This window comes from Ranitomeya imitator, chromosome 6 (genome assembly GCF_032444005.1).
Source record: "Ranitomeya imitator isolate aRanImi1 chromosome 6, aRanImi1.pri, whole genome shotgun sequence".
NCBI classification, from domain to species: Eukaryota; Metazoa; Chordata; class Amphibia; order Anura; family Dendrobatidae; genus Ranitomeya; species Ranitomeya imitator.
The window spans coordinates 193,260,343-193,275,180 of record NC_091287.1 but is presented as its reverse complement, the minus strand read 5'-3'; the positions used below and the strand labels follow the sequence as shown (position 1 = coordinate 193,275,180).

Here is a 14,838-nt window from a genome sequence, read left to right as displayed (position 1 = left end):
TATGTAATGTAAGTACGTAACCGTCAAGCATATGAGCCTACAGAGACTCTGCAAGAACTCTTGAGCAACCCTATTTTACTTGATTTAATGGACGATTGGGTCACTTGACTAATCGTAACCAGGACTATTTTTGAGCTTTGGTTTTTCTAATTTTTATTTTTGAAATCTTGTAAATAGTTATGATTGTTTACTTGTTAATGTATTATTTGTTTCCTCAGTACGGAGTACTGAATTTCACTAGGGGGGAATGTGGCACCCCAGGAATCCGGTTGCCACAGTGGCACTGCCTCCCTCACAGGGAGTAATGTCATGCCTGGAAGCTAGGAGAGGTTCCCTTACCAGGTGTCAGTAGAAGAGAAGTAGAGCAGAACCTGGGGAATGGAGTTGCAACTAAACTCGCCCCAGAGCAGAGCGCTAGGAACCGGATATCAGAGTCAGTGGTTGCTTGGGTACGGAAGTCCCGGTAGCTAAATCCAGAGGGCAGGGGACTGCAGGTCTCTTGGCCCGATCTAATACCCAGCAACATAGCAGCATACCAGAGCCTGGAGCTGGCACAAAGGAGCTGGATCTGTGATAGGCTGCCTGCCATGCAGGCAACAGTTAGTTTTTAAAAACAATATAAACAGTGCAGGAGGTGTGGGTTAAATCCGGGCTGCCTTAATGATGAAGTTCCAAGGATACTAAATTTAAAAGGTGGTTTATTCAACGTGTTTCAAGGTCAGTGCGACCTCTTCTTCAGGAATTTCCACATACAACAGGGATGTTGTATGTGGAATTTCCTGAAGAAGAGGTCGCTCTGACCTTGAAACGCTTTGAATAAACCACCTTTTAAATTTAGTATCCTTGGAACTTCATCATTAAGGCAGCGCGGATTTAACCCACACCTCCTGCACAGTTTATATTTTCATACGGCCGTTGATCGGCTTGTGGATCTGCAGCAGCCGAAATCGCTACATGCTTTTCATTCAACAAAATCAGGTGAGCAATTCTAAGAAAGCTCTCTTGGTTATCTAGAGGATAAGACCCTATTTTGCGCTTTGTGTCTCCATTTTTTTCCTATATCAGTTTTTAAAAACAGAGAGAGACAGTTAGTTAGCAGCAGGGGGGTGAGCTGTTAGGCAGCAAGGAAAAAGGGAGGACAGCGCAGAAGGAAGGCCTCTGTACCTACCTGGCCAGGTGTATCCAAAAATTGCTTCCAGGCTGCCCGGCTCTCAATTACGATCTGTTACCAGTACGCCGGTCTGTACTATCAACCATCAAGTAAGGAAAAGAAAACTACAGCCCTTGTGTCATTCAGTGATCTCTTGTGCCTGAGTCCTGAGGTACACAGAGACTGACATAAATGTGACCGGTAGTCCTAGGGCTCTGCTCCACCTGTGGGGAGCAGAACCAACCCAGCTGCGTCACCATCAGCCCCAGCGGTCTCCTTTAGCAGCGTCGGCCATCCTTTGCCGACCACAGTTGGTGTCCCGTTAAATCCCATATACATATTCTCCATTTTACGGCACAGCCAGGGCCACAGAGCCAGGTCACGGCCCCGTGACTTCCCCAAAGAACTGTCTGACTCGGTTCCGAGTACCCCATGGCCCTGGTGGGTGTGTCAATGAACCCGTAAAGTATGTCTGCTGAAAGCCTTACTGGGGTGCATATAACTTTGGGGCAGGCCAGGCCTTGCATTAAATGCATAAGCAAACAGTATGGGAGACACACTTTCTTCTAATGGGAATAATTTTGTCATGAGGCCCTCAAGTACGTCTGCTGAAACGGTTATTGGGGTGCATATAACATTGGTGCACGGCAGGCCTTGCATTCAATGCACATGCAAACAGTATGGGAGACACACTTTCTTCTAATGGGAACAATTTTGTCATGAGGCCCTCAAGTACCTCTGCTAAAAGGGTTATTGGGTGCATGTAACTTTGGGGCAGCGCAGGTCTTGCATTAAATGCATAAGCAAACAGTATGGGAGACACACTTTCTTCTAATGGGAACTGCTGGGGGCAAACTGCTGGGGGCGAGCTGCTGGGGGCGAAACATCCAAATCCCCTCTGAACACACCCCAAGCATGTCCTCATCATTTACATATGGATTAAACTGTGGGTTGTTGAGCTATGGAGCAGCAGACTTGATGTGCAAAGGTATAGATTGGCTTATCTTCAAAAAGTTGCATGCTCACATAAGTGGTTTTGGAGGTTCATATCGATAATATGGTAGATCCTCATTAAGGCCCTGACACTCATAAAATCAAAGTTGACTGACCCTGTCGATATAGGCAAGATCTCATGTGTACAGTCATGGCCAAAAGTATTAACACCCCTACAATTCTGTCAGATAATACGCAGTTTTTTCCTGAAAATGATTGCAATCACAAATTCTTTGGTATTATTATCTTTATTTAATTTGTCTTAAATGAAAAAAACACAAAAAGAATTGTCCTAAAGCCAAATTGGATATAATTCCACACCAAACATAAAAAAGGGGGTGGACAAAAGTATTGGCAACGTTCAAAAAATCATGTGATGCTTCCCTAATTTGTGTAATTAACAGCACCTGTAACTTACCTGTGGCACCTAACAGGTGTTGGCAATAACTAAATCACACTTGCAGCCAGTTGACATGGATTGACTCAGCTTCTGTCCTGAGTCCTTGTGTGTACCACATTGAGCATGGAGAAAAGAAAGAAGACCAAAGAACTGTCTGAGGACTTGAGAAACCAAATTGTGAGGAAGCATGAGCAATCTCAAGGCTACAAGTCCATCTCCAAAGACCTGAATGTTCCTGTGTCCAGCGTGCACAGTGTCAACAAGAAGTTTAAAGCCCATGGCACTGTGGCTAACCTCCCTAGATGTGGATGGAAAAGAAAAATTGACAAGAGATTTCAATGCAAGATTGTGCGGATGTTGGATAAAGAACCTCGACTAACATCCAAACAAGTTCAAGCTGCCCTGCAGTCCGAGGATACAACAGTGTCAACCCGTACTATCCATCGGCATCTAAATGAAAAGGGACTGTATGGTAGGAGACCCAGGAAGACCCCACTTCTTACCCCGAGACATAAAAAAGCCAGGCTGGAGTTTGCCAAAACTAACCTGAAAAAGCCTAAAACGTTTTGGAAGAATGTTCTCCGGTCAGATGAGACAAAAGTAGAGCTTTTTGGGCAAAGGCATCAACATAGAGTTTACAGGAGAAAAAAAGAGGCAATCAAAGAAAAGAACACGGTCCCTACAGTCAAACATGGCGGAGGTTCCCTGATGTTTTGGGGTTGCTTTGCTGCCTCTGGCACTGGACTGCTTGACCGTGTGCATGGCATTATGAAGTTTGAAGACTACCTACAAATTTTGCAGCATAATGTAGGGCCCAGTGTGAGAAAGCTGGGTCTCCTTCAGAGGTCATGGGTCTTCCAGCAGGACAATGACCCAAAACACACTTCAAAAAGCACTAGAAAATGGTTTGAGAGAAAGCACTGGAGACTTCTAAGGTGGCCAGCAATGAGTCCAGACCTGAATCCCATAGAACACTTGTGGAGAGATCTAAAAATGGCAGTTTGGAGATGGCACCCTTCAAATATCAGGGACCTGGAGCAGTTTGCCAAAGAAGAATGGTCTAAAATTCCAGCAGAGCATTGTAAGAAACTCATTGATGGTTACCGGAAGCGGTTGGTCGCAGTTATTTTGGCTAAAGGTTGTGCAACCAAGTATTAGGCTGAGGGTGCCAATACTTTTGTCTGGCCCATTTTTGGAGTTTTGTGTGAAATGATCAATGTTTTGCTTTTTGCTTCATTCTCTTTTGTGTTTTTTCATTTAAGACAAATGAAATGAAGATAATAATACCAAAGAATTTGTGATCAGGATGAAACTGAGTATTATCTGACAGAATTGCAGGGGTGTTAATACTTTTGGCCATGACTGTATATTAAAATTGGGCACTTGAATTTAAAAAAGACTGACCATTTTGTTCTCTGAGTGTTCCAAAACTTCAGGCTTCACGTCCCCCAACAGGTCATGTTTCCAGAATTTCCTTAGAATTGCATAGGTGGTGGAATTATCATCAAGGTACCAGGAATTCTCTCACCTGTGCAATACTTTGGAAATCCTGAAAACATATAAAACATGACCTGTGGGGGGCTGGGAGCCCTGGAGTTGGGGAGACACTGGTCTAACAGCTATTGCACGTGTATGGCCAGTTTATCTCAGAATTTAGTTACTATGCTAAACTTTTCTTCCACTACAGTATATGCCGATGTTTCAAAGAAATAATGTAATGCAGATAAGTGAAAAATGACATCTTGTGCAAGTTTTTTCCCCACTAGTTTAGCAACAGTTTAAAATACAAAGAACATAAATCTATTATGCTAAAATAAATGAATACTATAACTACACACATAGATGGATAAATTATATTTGTACACAGTAAAAATACATTTGCATAGAATTCTGCTTTGAAGCAACACCTACCTACATAATGAAGAATTTGCTTTTGAGCAGCAATGAAGTTTTGCACCATCAAGTCCTGTGGAAGGTTGATGAGCAACAGTGACCCCATTTTGGACCGATCTAGAACTCTCCAGGAAGCACTGCCAGAGCGGATCTTGTGGTAAAGGGGACTTTTTACACTCTCTAATGAGGTCTTCAACAATGTCATGTTCAGATTTATTGGACATGAGAATCATTTTACAAGCGGATTGGCATGCCTTTTCTTCAGCCCTGTCACAGCAGTGAACACCTAAAAAAAAGATTCAAGATTGAGTGTATATTCAGTGTATGTGCAAAAATAGCACTGTAAGATGGGAAAAATAGAAAATGCATCACCGTGAAACAAATTATTATATTTTGCAGTGACTGACAAAGAATTGGAGAAACCTCCATCCCGCACAGGCACTGAACAGGTTCTGGCACAGGGGTCTTTTCTGTGTCTGCCAGTGATATCTTGTATACAGCCACCCAATAATTCCATGTGACTGTATGCAGATTAAAATTACTAAAAGGGAAACAAACCACCACCTCCTATATACTTTTATCTCTGAAGGCGGAGAGTGGGCGTTGAATAAAATATTACAACAACCATTGTGATTTTTTCATTAAAATACTTTTTAATAATGTGTTTGTGTATTTTTTAACCCTTTACTTGTATTGGATTAATAATGGATAGGTGTCATAATTGACGCCTCTCCATTATTAATTTAGCTTAATGTCACCTTACAATAGCAAGGTGGCATTAACCCTTCATTACCCCATATCCCACCGCTACACGGGAATGGGAAGAGAGTGGCCAAGTGCCAGAATAGGCGCATCTTCCAGATGTGCCTTTTCTGGGGTGGCTGGGGGCAGATATTTTTAGCCAGGGGGGGGCCAATAACCATGGACCCTCTCCAGGCTATTAATATCTGCCCTCAGTCACTGGCTTTACTACTCTGGCGGAGAAAATTGCGCGGGAGCCCACGCCAATTTTTTCCGCCATTTAACCCTTTAATTTATTAGATAGAACGGCCAAATTTTGCATATACACACTGCTAACATTAGTAGTGTGGAATATGCAAAAAAAAATGGGGATATGACATGGTTTACTGTATGTAAACCATGTCACAAATCATGTCGGGTTTAGGAAGGAGATAGCAAAAGGCGGTAATTGAATTACCGGCTTTAAAGTTATCTAGCGCTGTATGAAGTAATAATATATATACATATATGTGTCTAATGACACACACATATATATATATATATATATATATATATATATATATATATATATATATAGACAGTATATATATATATATATATATATATATTTACACATGGATCCCTTGTATAGCTGTATGTTGGTTTGGCAAGCCTGCGAGAAAAACACGCAGTACGGATGCCATACGGATCACATACGGAGGATGCCATGCGCAAAATACGCTGACACACCCTGCCTATGGAGGAGCTACGGACCACTATTTTGGGGACTTTTCAGCGTATTACGGCCATAATATACGGACCGTATTATCTTACGCTGAGTGTGACTCCAGCCTTAGGGTGGAGACCGCCATGCATTGTGAGCTTTCGTGTCTTCACATCTACAGCTTCCATCTCTTCTTTTGGCCAGCACACTATGCCAGCAGGGTATCTGATAACTGGAAGGCATATGTACTGATGGCACGGATTTTATTCTTCCCATTGAGCTGACTCTTCAGGACCTGTCTTACCCTTTGATGGTATTTGAATGTTGCTGTGACAGGATCACCGATACCGTACATGAGGGGAGATATGTGCCACATAGGTTGCTTTCCTGCGTGATGTGAAAGCCATAAGTGTTTTCTCCAGCATGATATGTGCTTTGAGCAATCTAGTCGCTATATGGGCCTGGCTTTCATGGAGGATAGGTCAGAGATGGGCGGGACGCCTACTCACCGTATCTCCACCTCCTCGGTGTGGATGGAGGAAGTTAAACGTCCAGCCAGTTTTTTTTCTCTGTCTGTGTGTGTGGAGGAAAGCAAGCCTCCATAATAAAGCTCCTACGAGAGCTGCCACAAGTACTGGGCAGGACTTTGTATGAACTGATTACTTTTTTTTAAGCCACAAAGGCTGTTTTTCTGTTACCATTTGGGTTTATGATGCAATAAACCACCCAGAGACTTTAATCAATTGTGATCCTGTGTCTACCTCGAGAAGCAGCTAAGTGAGCCGACCTTCCATAATACATATTGTGGTATGGCGACTGGTCATGTGATTAATGGGCGGTATGTATCACAGAGGTGGGTGGCCCTGTTATGGAAGCCTGGGTGTGTTTTTGCTCAGCAGATCTACTGCTGAGGGTTTACTATCCATTGGGAGGCTTCCAGATGACTTGGAGAGATGGGTGGGGCCAGTCATCTACATACCCACCCAAAAGGGTGTGTCTGAACACCTAAGATGGTTGTGTTTGAGGACCTGCGGTGATGTCACAATCACCTGACTAGCCATGTGATAGGTACCTAGGTTTGGTTACAACTATGTAATGGAGGTGTGTTTGGCACATGGGTATCAGTGTTTGGGAGTCTGTCAGTGTAGACAGATTTCCATGTGTCCAGGCTGGACACTACATTGTGGTCTGTGTGCAGTGAAAGAGAAGTGTTCCTGCGTATGTGACTCCAGACCAAAACCTGCTTGCTGGACATTGCACAGCCTGGGAAGCAGTGCTGGCTAGTCTGAGCCAGAGGAAGGTGGTCTGTGAGATACCTCCAGAGTGGACGGTCTGACAACCGTGAGTGATACTGACCGGGGTCAGTGAGACCTGTTTGTGGGATACCTCTGAGGAGAAGAGGGATCCAGGAACTTGTGTGGCCCACATCAACAGGTAACGGACAGGAATCCATGTTATGCTTACCGGGGTCAGTGGGAAACTGTGTTTATGCTATAGAGCCGAATGTGTAATGGACTGTGTACTGGCTGCTGCATACTACTTGGTTCCTGAGGAGCAGTTTATGCTGCTTACTAATAAACTGAATGGACTTTTTTTTTAACCCTGAGTGTCCCAGCGTATGCCTCAGTGACCAGCAAGGCGAGTAATCCCTGTCCACAGATAGTGTGGGACGTTACAATATTTATAAGTGTATTCTATCTATTCTAACTTGTCATGCTGTGATTTTACTGTAATCGGCTGGTGAAATGTCTGGTTTTCAAGGAGATAGGTGTGTAAAAATCGGACTCATTGACTTGCATTTTCGAGTCTCCTCTGACATAAGAGGACAATTGCAGCATGCTGCAATTTTTTTTTCTCCATCCGATCGGAACAGAGGAAAAAAAGATAGAAAATGAAAGGGGACTCAGATTAACATTGGTCAGAGAGTGATCCGATTTTTTTTTATCGGATCGCACTTGTCCGTTTTTCTGGCAGATGAGTATGAGCCCTGAAAGGGACTTCTGGGCCAAACAAACTCCTGTGTGATCTGGCAAGTCTGTTGGCTGGAAACTGGTTAAGTACCGGATATACTCGAGAATAAGGCGACCCGAATATAAGCCGGGGTACCTAATTTTGCCACAGAAAACAGGGTAAGCTTATTGACTCGAGTGTAGGCCGGGAACGCATTGTCCCCCCCCCCGTCCTGGTATGTGTGGCTCCCCCTGTTGTATGCATGGCTTACACCCCCTATCCTGTCCTGGTATGTGTGGCTCCCTCTGTTGTATGCATGGCTCCTCCGGTCCTGCATGGCTCACCTCCCCATCGCATCATTGTATGCATGGCTCACACCCCCCGTCCTACTCATCCTCCTCGCGCCGTTGCTGCATCTCCGTTGTCCCGGCACCACAGCTCTCCTGTGCTGAGTGATCACGCGTTACAGCTCATTAAGGTAATCTCCACTTGAGACTCCGCAGTCAGCAGCCTTACCACCGAACCATAAGCTGAAATGATTATCATTTCAGCTTATGGTTCAGTGGTAAGACTGCTGACTGCGGAGTCTCAAGTGAATCATTAAGGTAATGAATATGCGCTCCACGCCTATGGGAGTGGAGACACGTGCAAATTCATTACCATAATAAGTGGTACCACGTGACCGCTGAGCACAGGAGAAGCTGCTGGTGCCAGGACACAGTGACAGCGCAAGGAGGGTGAGTATGATGTTTTCTGTTTCATCGCTCCCCCTCCCTCGCCAGCTTTCTGGACAATGACTCATGTATAAGCCGAGGGGGGTGTTTTCAGCGCAAAATAAGTGCTGAAAATCTCGGCTTATACACAAGTATATACGGTATGTTAATACAACCACTCTACATTATAGACAAATCTAGAAATGTTTAGGGGATAAAATGATTTTCAGAAGTGCTTCTAAAAGCAGATTTTCTCTGCAACTGGAGAATCCATAGTAATCCATAGTAATACAGTAGTGCTATTAGGGAAATACAGGACTATCGTGTGATTACTGAGATCAATAGAAGTATTAACGTATTAAGTATTATTATTATTATTAGTATTATTAAAGTATTAAGTATTAACAATTTTGATGCTTCTATTCACTATATAATGATCAGGAAAATGAACATAATTTTTTTTAAATTCTTATATTGATGAACTATCCTTGAGATAGCTAAAACCCTCACGGTCGCCCTGATCCACTCCTGCCTGGACTACTGTAATGCTCTATTAATTGGCCTCCCCCTCACTCGACTTTCCCCTCTCCAGTCCATCCTTAATGCAGCAGCCAGGGTCGTCCATCTGGCTAATCGTTACTCGGACGCGTCCGCTCTTCGCCAGTCGTTACACTGGCTGCCCATTCATTACAGGATACAATTCAAAGTACTTGTTCTCACCCACAAAGCTCTCCACAGTGCGGCACCCCCTTACATCTCCTCCCTCATTTCTGTCTATCAGCCTAACAGACCACTGCGCTCTGCAAATGACTTTCGGCTAACCTCTGCACTAATCCGTACCTCCCACTCCCGACTCCAAGACTTCTCCCGTGCTGCGCCAATCCTCTGGAATGCTCTACCCCAAGATATTAGGACCATCCATAATTTGCATAGTTTTAGGCGCTCGCTCAAAACACATTTGTTCAGAGCGGCCTATCACGTTCACTAATCAAAGTCATGTTATGTTTGTGTGTGTGTAGCCCATTCACTATCCCCATCTATTCCCCAACCCCTGAAGATGGCTGGACCATGATTGTAAATACATCATTGTAAATACACACCTGTACTTTGTATCTCCCCCACCTCATTGTAGATTGTAAGCTCTCACAAGCAGGGTCGTCTTATTTTGCTTTAATTATTGTATTGTTAACGTTGTTACTTATGACTTTTGTGTTTGAAACTGTTAAACTGTAAAGCGCTGCGGAATATGTTGGCGCTATATAAATAAAGATTATTATTATTATATCAGATAGATCAGTATAAGCCATTAATAACAGATGGGTGAGGGTCCGACACCTGAGACCCCTACTGATCAGCTGTCCCTAGTGGCCCGATGTTAGTAGTTGGGGAGCTAAATAGCACAACTACATCAACTTTGTTGTGGTCAAGCATTACTTATACTAAAGATTAGGGATGAGCGAGCACTAAAATGCTCGGGTACTAGTTGCTCGACCTGAGCAGCTCCAAATACTCGAATGTTAGTTTCGAGTGATGAGTATAATGGGAGTCAATGGGAAAGTCGAGCTTTTATCAGGCATAAGGACCAGTTTTAGGCAAAGTGGGACTCTGGGCAAAAGTTTAAGATGGGGCCCAAAATGCTTACATGTTGCACCATCACAAACCTTTAGGCTCTATTTACATGCGCTGATTTCAGGCTGCTAATGGAGTGTGATAGACAATATTGAAGTCGTTTGGCGCTTGTTTCCTGGCTTCTTTACACCAGCTGAGGAACAATGACAGGGACAGAACGATCACTAGTAGATCAAGCTGTCCCCATAGAGTATCATTATCAGCAGCATATCTGCAGTTTTCACAGAGCGATGTGCTGCCAAGGACAATGATTTCTGTTCCAGCACTAATCACTTGATGAATAGGCAGTATTTTGTTTGTCTAACATAATGTGCCCCATAATCCTTCACATAATATAATACACGCCTCATGGTGGTCCACATAGTTTAATGCACCCAGTAGTCCTCCATATAGTATAATGTACACCCAAGAGTCCTCCATATAGTATAATGCACTCTCCATAATCCTCCATATACTGTAATGCACTAACCATAGGCCTCTATATAATATAATGCACTCCCCATGGACCTTTTATATAGTATAATGCACTCCCAATAGGCCTTTATATAGTATAATGCACTCCCAATAGGCATCTATATAGTCCCCATAGTCCTCCATATAAAATAATATACTCCCCATAGTCATCCATACAGTATAACGCATATTCCATAGTGTTCCAAATTATATAATGCTGCCCATAGTCCTCCACATAATACAATGTACACCCCATAGTCCTCCATATAGTATAATGCACTCCCCATAGTCCTCCATATAGTATAATATACTCCCCATAGTCTTCCATATAGTATAAAACACTCCCCATAGTCCTCCATATTGTATAATATCTAACATCCCTGCCGTTATCACTGCATGACTTCACATCTGGCTTATACTCCGACTTTCCACTCCGGGCCATGCTGTGAGTTCTGCCCTCCGCCTGTTCCATGTTGTATGCCATGTGTCCTCTGCTTGGTGTGTGCATACTTCCTGGCTGTGTGCTTAGGGCGGCGACACCAGCACTTACTGAGTCTTAAAGAGACAGTGTGCACATTACTAATGTGTCCCCAGCCTATTGCCAAGAGGTACCGGGTACTTAAGGCATCTCCACAAATAGGAAGATGCTTGAGCAACATTCTCAGTCTGCGTTCTGCTACTGAGTTGCCAGGTCCTGTCCTGTTACTGCCTTGCTTTCTGTCACCCTGGGGGCTGTATACCCAGGTCTGTTCCTGTTTATCTTGTTTCTGCCACACTGGGGGGCTGTATTCCTAGGCCTGAATTCTTCATCCTGAACTTAATCCAGTGTCTGACCTTAGTCCTTTAGATAACACCACGGTGATTAATGTACAAAGCAAATAAGCTATTATTTTATATAGTGAAAACATATTTTAAAATAAATAAATTATCCCAAGTGTTATACTAAAAAAGTGGAACCCACTCATATACCAGAAGAAACCAACCACCAGAACTCTAGATAAACAATCAAAATCCAGACAAGTTGATAAAATACAAGATATATATCTCTTTATTTAATAGCAACAGTAGTAAAAACGTGTGCACGAATAAGAACATTTAATACAGACATTGTATATAAATATATGAAACAAAAAATAGTAATATACAGTGTACCCACAGGATAGAAATAAATGGCCTCCTAATTGTAATATTCCAGATCTCCAAAATTAATGTGAACCACACAAGTACAATTTATAAAAAATAATAGAAGACATAAATCAATTATTGAATGCCATATGGGGTGTATAAAGACAAGATTAGGCAAATAATATGATAAACCTGGTATTAGCCATGCACAACAGTGTCACATAGTGAACATCCACCCCTTCGTATAATCTTCAAAGTGCATTGTGCAATGTGCAAAAAAAGGGGGGCAAAATAATGGAGATCAATACCTTAGGGGGCCACCTGGTCCTAGAAATGTGCACACCCCGACGCGCGTTTCGGAACACAGTTCCTTCGTCAGTTCTAATTCGTGCACACGTTTATACTACTGTTGCTATTAAATAAAGAGATATTGTATTTTATCACCTTGTCTGGATTTTGTTGGTTTATCTAGAGTTCTGGTGGTTGGTTTCTTCTGAACTTAGTCCTTTGCCTGAACCCGTTTGTATCCCTATCTGAAGCTATCCCTACCCTGCCGCGTCTATCCCTGTGTCTGTTCCCATCCCGCATCCTGCGGCTCTGCTCCTGCTCTGCATCCTGCAGTTCTGCTCTGCTCCTGTTCCGCGTCCTGTGGTTCTGCTCTGTTCTCGTTCTGCACCCTGCGGCTCTGTGATGCTCCCGCTCCGCACCCTGCGGGCTCTGTGATGCTCTCGCTCCGCACCATGCGGCTCTGCGATGTTCCCGCTTCACACCCTGCGGCTCTGCGATGCTCCCGCTTCGCACCCTGTGGCTCTGCAATGCTCCCGATCCGCACCCTGCGGCTATGCTCCTGTTCTGCACCCTATGACTTTGCTCTGCTCCCGTTCCGAACCCTGCAGCTCTGCTCTGCTCCCATTCCGTAGCCTGCAGCTCTGCTCCCGTTCCACATTCTGTGGCTCTGTAGCTCTAGTCTGAACTGGCTCCTACCTGTTCCTTTATCCCTTCAGTCTGAACTGGTCCCTACCTGTTCCCATATTCCACTCGTACCTGTCTTTGTTCCTGCCCTTCCTGAAACAGTTCCGGTTCCTTTAGTCTGACCCGTGCCCGCCTGCCTGCCAGAGTGCCAGCCGTGCCTGTCTGCCTGCCATGCCTGCCAGAGTCACAGCTGTGCCCGTCAGTACTTGCCCACACCTGTCATTAGTGTTCTGTCCCCTGTGAGATCAGCTGTCTGCCAGACACAGCACTGGAGTGATACCTGGCAGTTAACTGCTGCACAAGCCTGATCTCACCACTAGAAGCTCCAGTAAATACCAAGGTAGCTGCTTGGTCACACCCCTCCAGGGTAGTCTGGTTTGTGGCACAGTGGGGCCACAATCCTCGCTTGCGCCATTCAGTCCGGGCGCGAGCCTTACAGTTTATTCAGGCCATGGTCCCCGCTGAGTTCCATGACTTTTCGCTCTCAGAGCAAGATTAACTTATTTTTCCAGGACGTCCCCATGGAGGGACAGCACCATGGAGGACGTCCTCCTCCTCCTTGCAGGGACAGAAAATACACACGAGAGGTTAAAAGTTTCCACTCCACCCCCTTTTCCTCAGTGTTTTCCCAATATCCGTTGCCCTGCCAAGTGGCCCAGGGCCGAAACTCCCTGGTGGGGAGTCCCTCTGCCCCAAAGACCAGTGAGCGGGCAGGCTCCTGGGTAGAGTCGCTCCTACCAATGGGAGGCTCTCGGCTCAGGCGCTATGTCCAGCTATCAGAAGAGGTGCCCGGGAGCATACATTCCAGAGGTGAAACGCGGAAGCTGGTAGACTGCAGAACAGTGTGAGCTTCACTTCCGGTGACGTCAGCGCCTAAATCCTGCATGCGTTCCACAGCGGGGAACAAGGAAGAGGTGAAGGAGCAGAATTAATGTCACTTCTGGTGACGTTAGTGCTGGGACCGGCATGCGTTCCACATCGTGGAACGCAGAAGCAGCTGCAGCTGGGAGGTGAGCGTCACTTCCGGTGAGGTTGGAGCCCCCAGGCAATGCAGAAACAACGCTGCACTCAGTGGATAAAGCTGTGTGCGTCCTGGTTCGGGGGCGCAGTCACGACATAGTAAGCTGCTGGCAGACTCCCAGATGCCCAAGACAAAGGAGGAGATGGAAGACAGGAGTGAGGAGCAGGGGTAAGTGTGCATAGCGCAGATACACCCGGGCACACTCTTAGACACTCAGTCCCTAGTCCTGATTATTCCCATTTTTGTATTATCTAGAATAAGGATACCCCACAGGCACCCCAACCCACGACTAAAAAGCCAGGCAAGGTCTCAGAAAAGTATAACCGCTGCCCCATTTGCCATGTAAAGCTACCGGATACCTATAAGAAAGCCCTCTGTGGCTCTTGCATTTCCAGAGTGGTACGGGATGAACAACCAACCCTCCTGTCTGAAATGAGGAGTTTGATCTGTGAGGAAGTGCAGGCTTCTCTGTCCACTATCACACAGCAGCAGCCTCCCAGCCCAGGCCCGAGCTATAAGAGGCCTAGATGGGACCCTGAACAGAGAGAATTGGGACTATCCTCGGATGAGGAATCAGACATTCAGGGTTCAGACCGGGAGGAGGGTGAGCCTCCGCTAGAAGATCAGGAGCAGGGCAGAAAGTACCTCTTTCTAGTAGAGGACACCGAGGACCTGGTGCAGGCAGTAAGGAGTACCATGCAAATGAAGGATGTCCCGCAGTCCAGGCAGGACCTAATGTTTGGAGGTCTCACATCCCAGAGGCAGACGGTGTTCCCAGTAAACGAACATATCCAGATCATGATATTACAGGAATGGAAGGAAGCAGAGCGTAGACTAGTGATGTACTGGGACTTTAAGGGTCGCCTACCATTTGACCCAGACGACATCAAGATATGGGAAGAAATCCTTAAAGTTGACGTACCAGTGGCTAAAGTCACAAAGAAGACGTCCATTCCCTTTGAGGAATCGTCAAGCTTCAGAGATTCCATTGACCGGAAGGTGGATATTCTCTTGCGACGGGCTTGGGAATAGAGATGAGCGGTGTTCGAGTCAAACTGTTCGCCAATTTCAAATTCGAGCTGTTTTGGGCGGTGT

The 14,838-nt window shown here is 45.1% G+C and overlaps 1 protein-coding gene across 4 annotated transcripts in view; it reads right to left on the bottom strand.

Moving 5' to 3' along the window:
* RECK (reversion inducing cysteine rich protein with kazal motifs) overlaps positions 1–14,838 on the bottom strand; it is a 764,658-nt gene that overhangs the window by 421,619 nt on the left and 328,201 nt on the right. For all 4 annotated transcript variants that reach the window (XM_069730404.1, XM_069730400.1, XM_069730403.1 and 1 more), the window contains one exon: positions 4,455–4,722. In XM_069730404.1, coding sequence (XP_069586505.1) covers positions 4,455–4,722 — 268 coding nt within the window. The remainder of the gene's footprint in view (positions 1–4,454; positions 4,723–14,838) is intronic.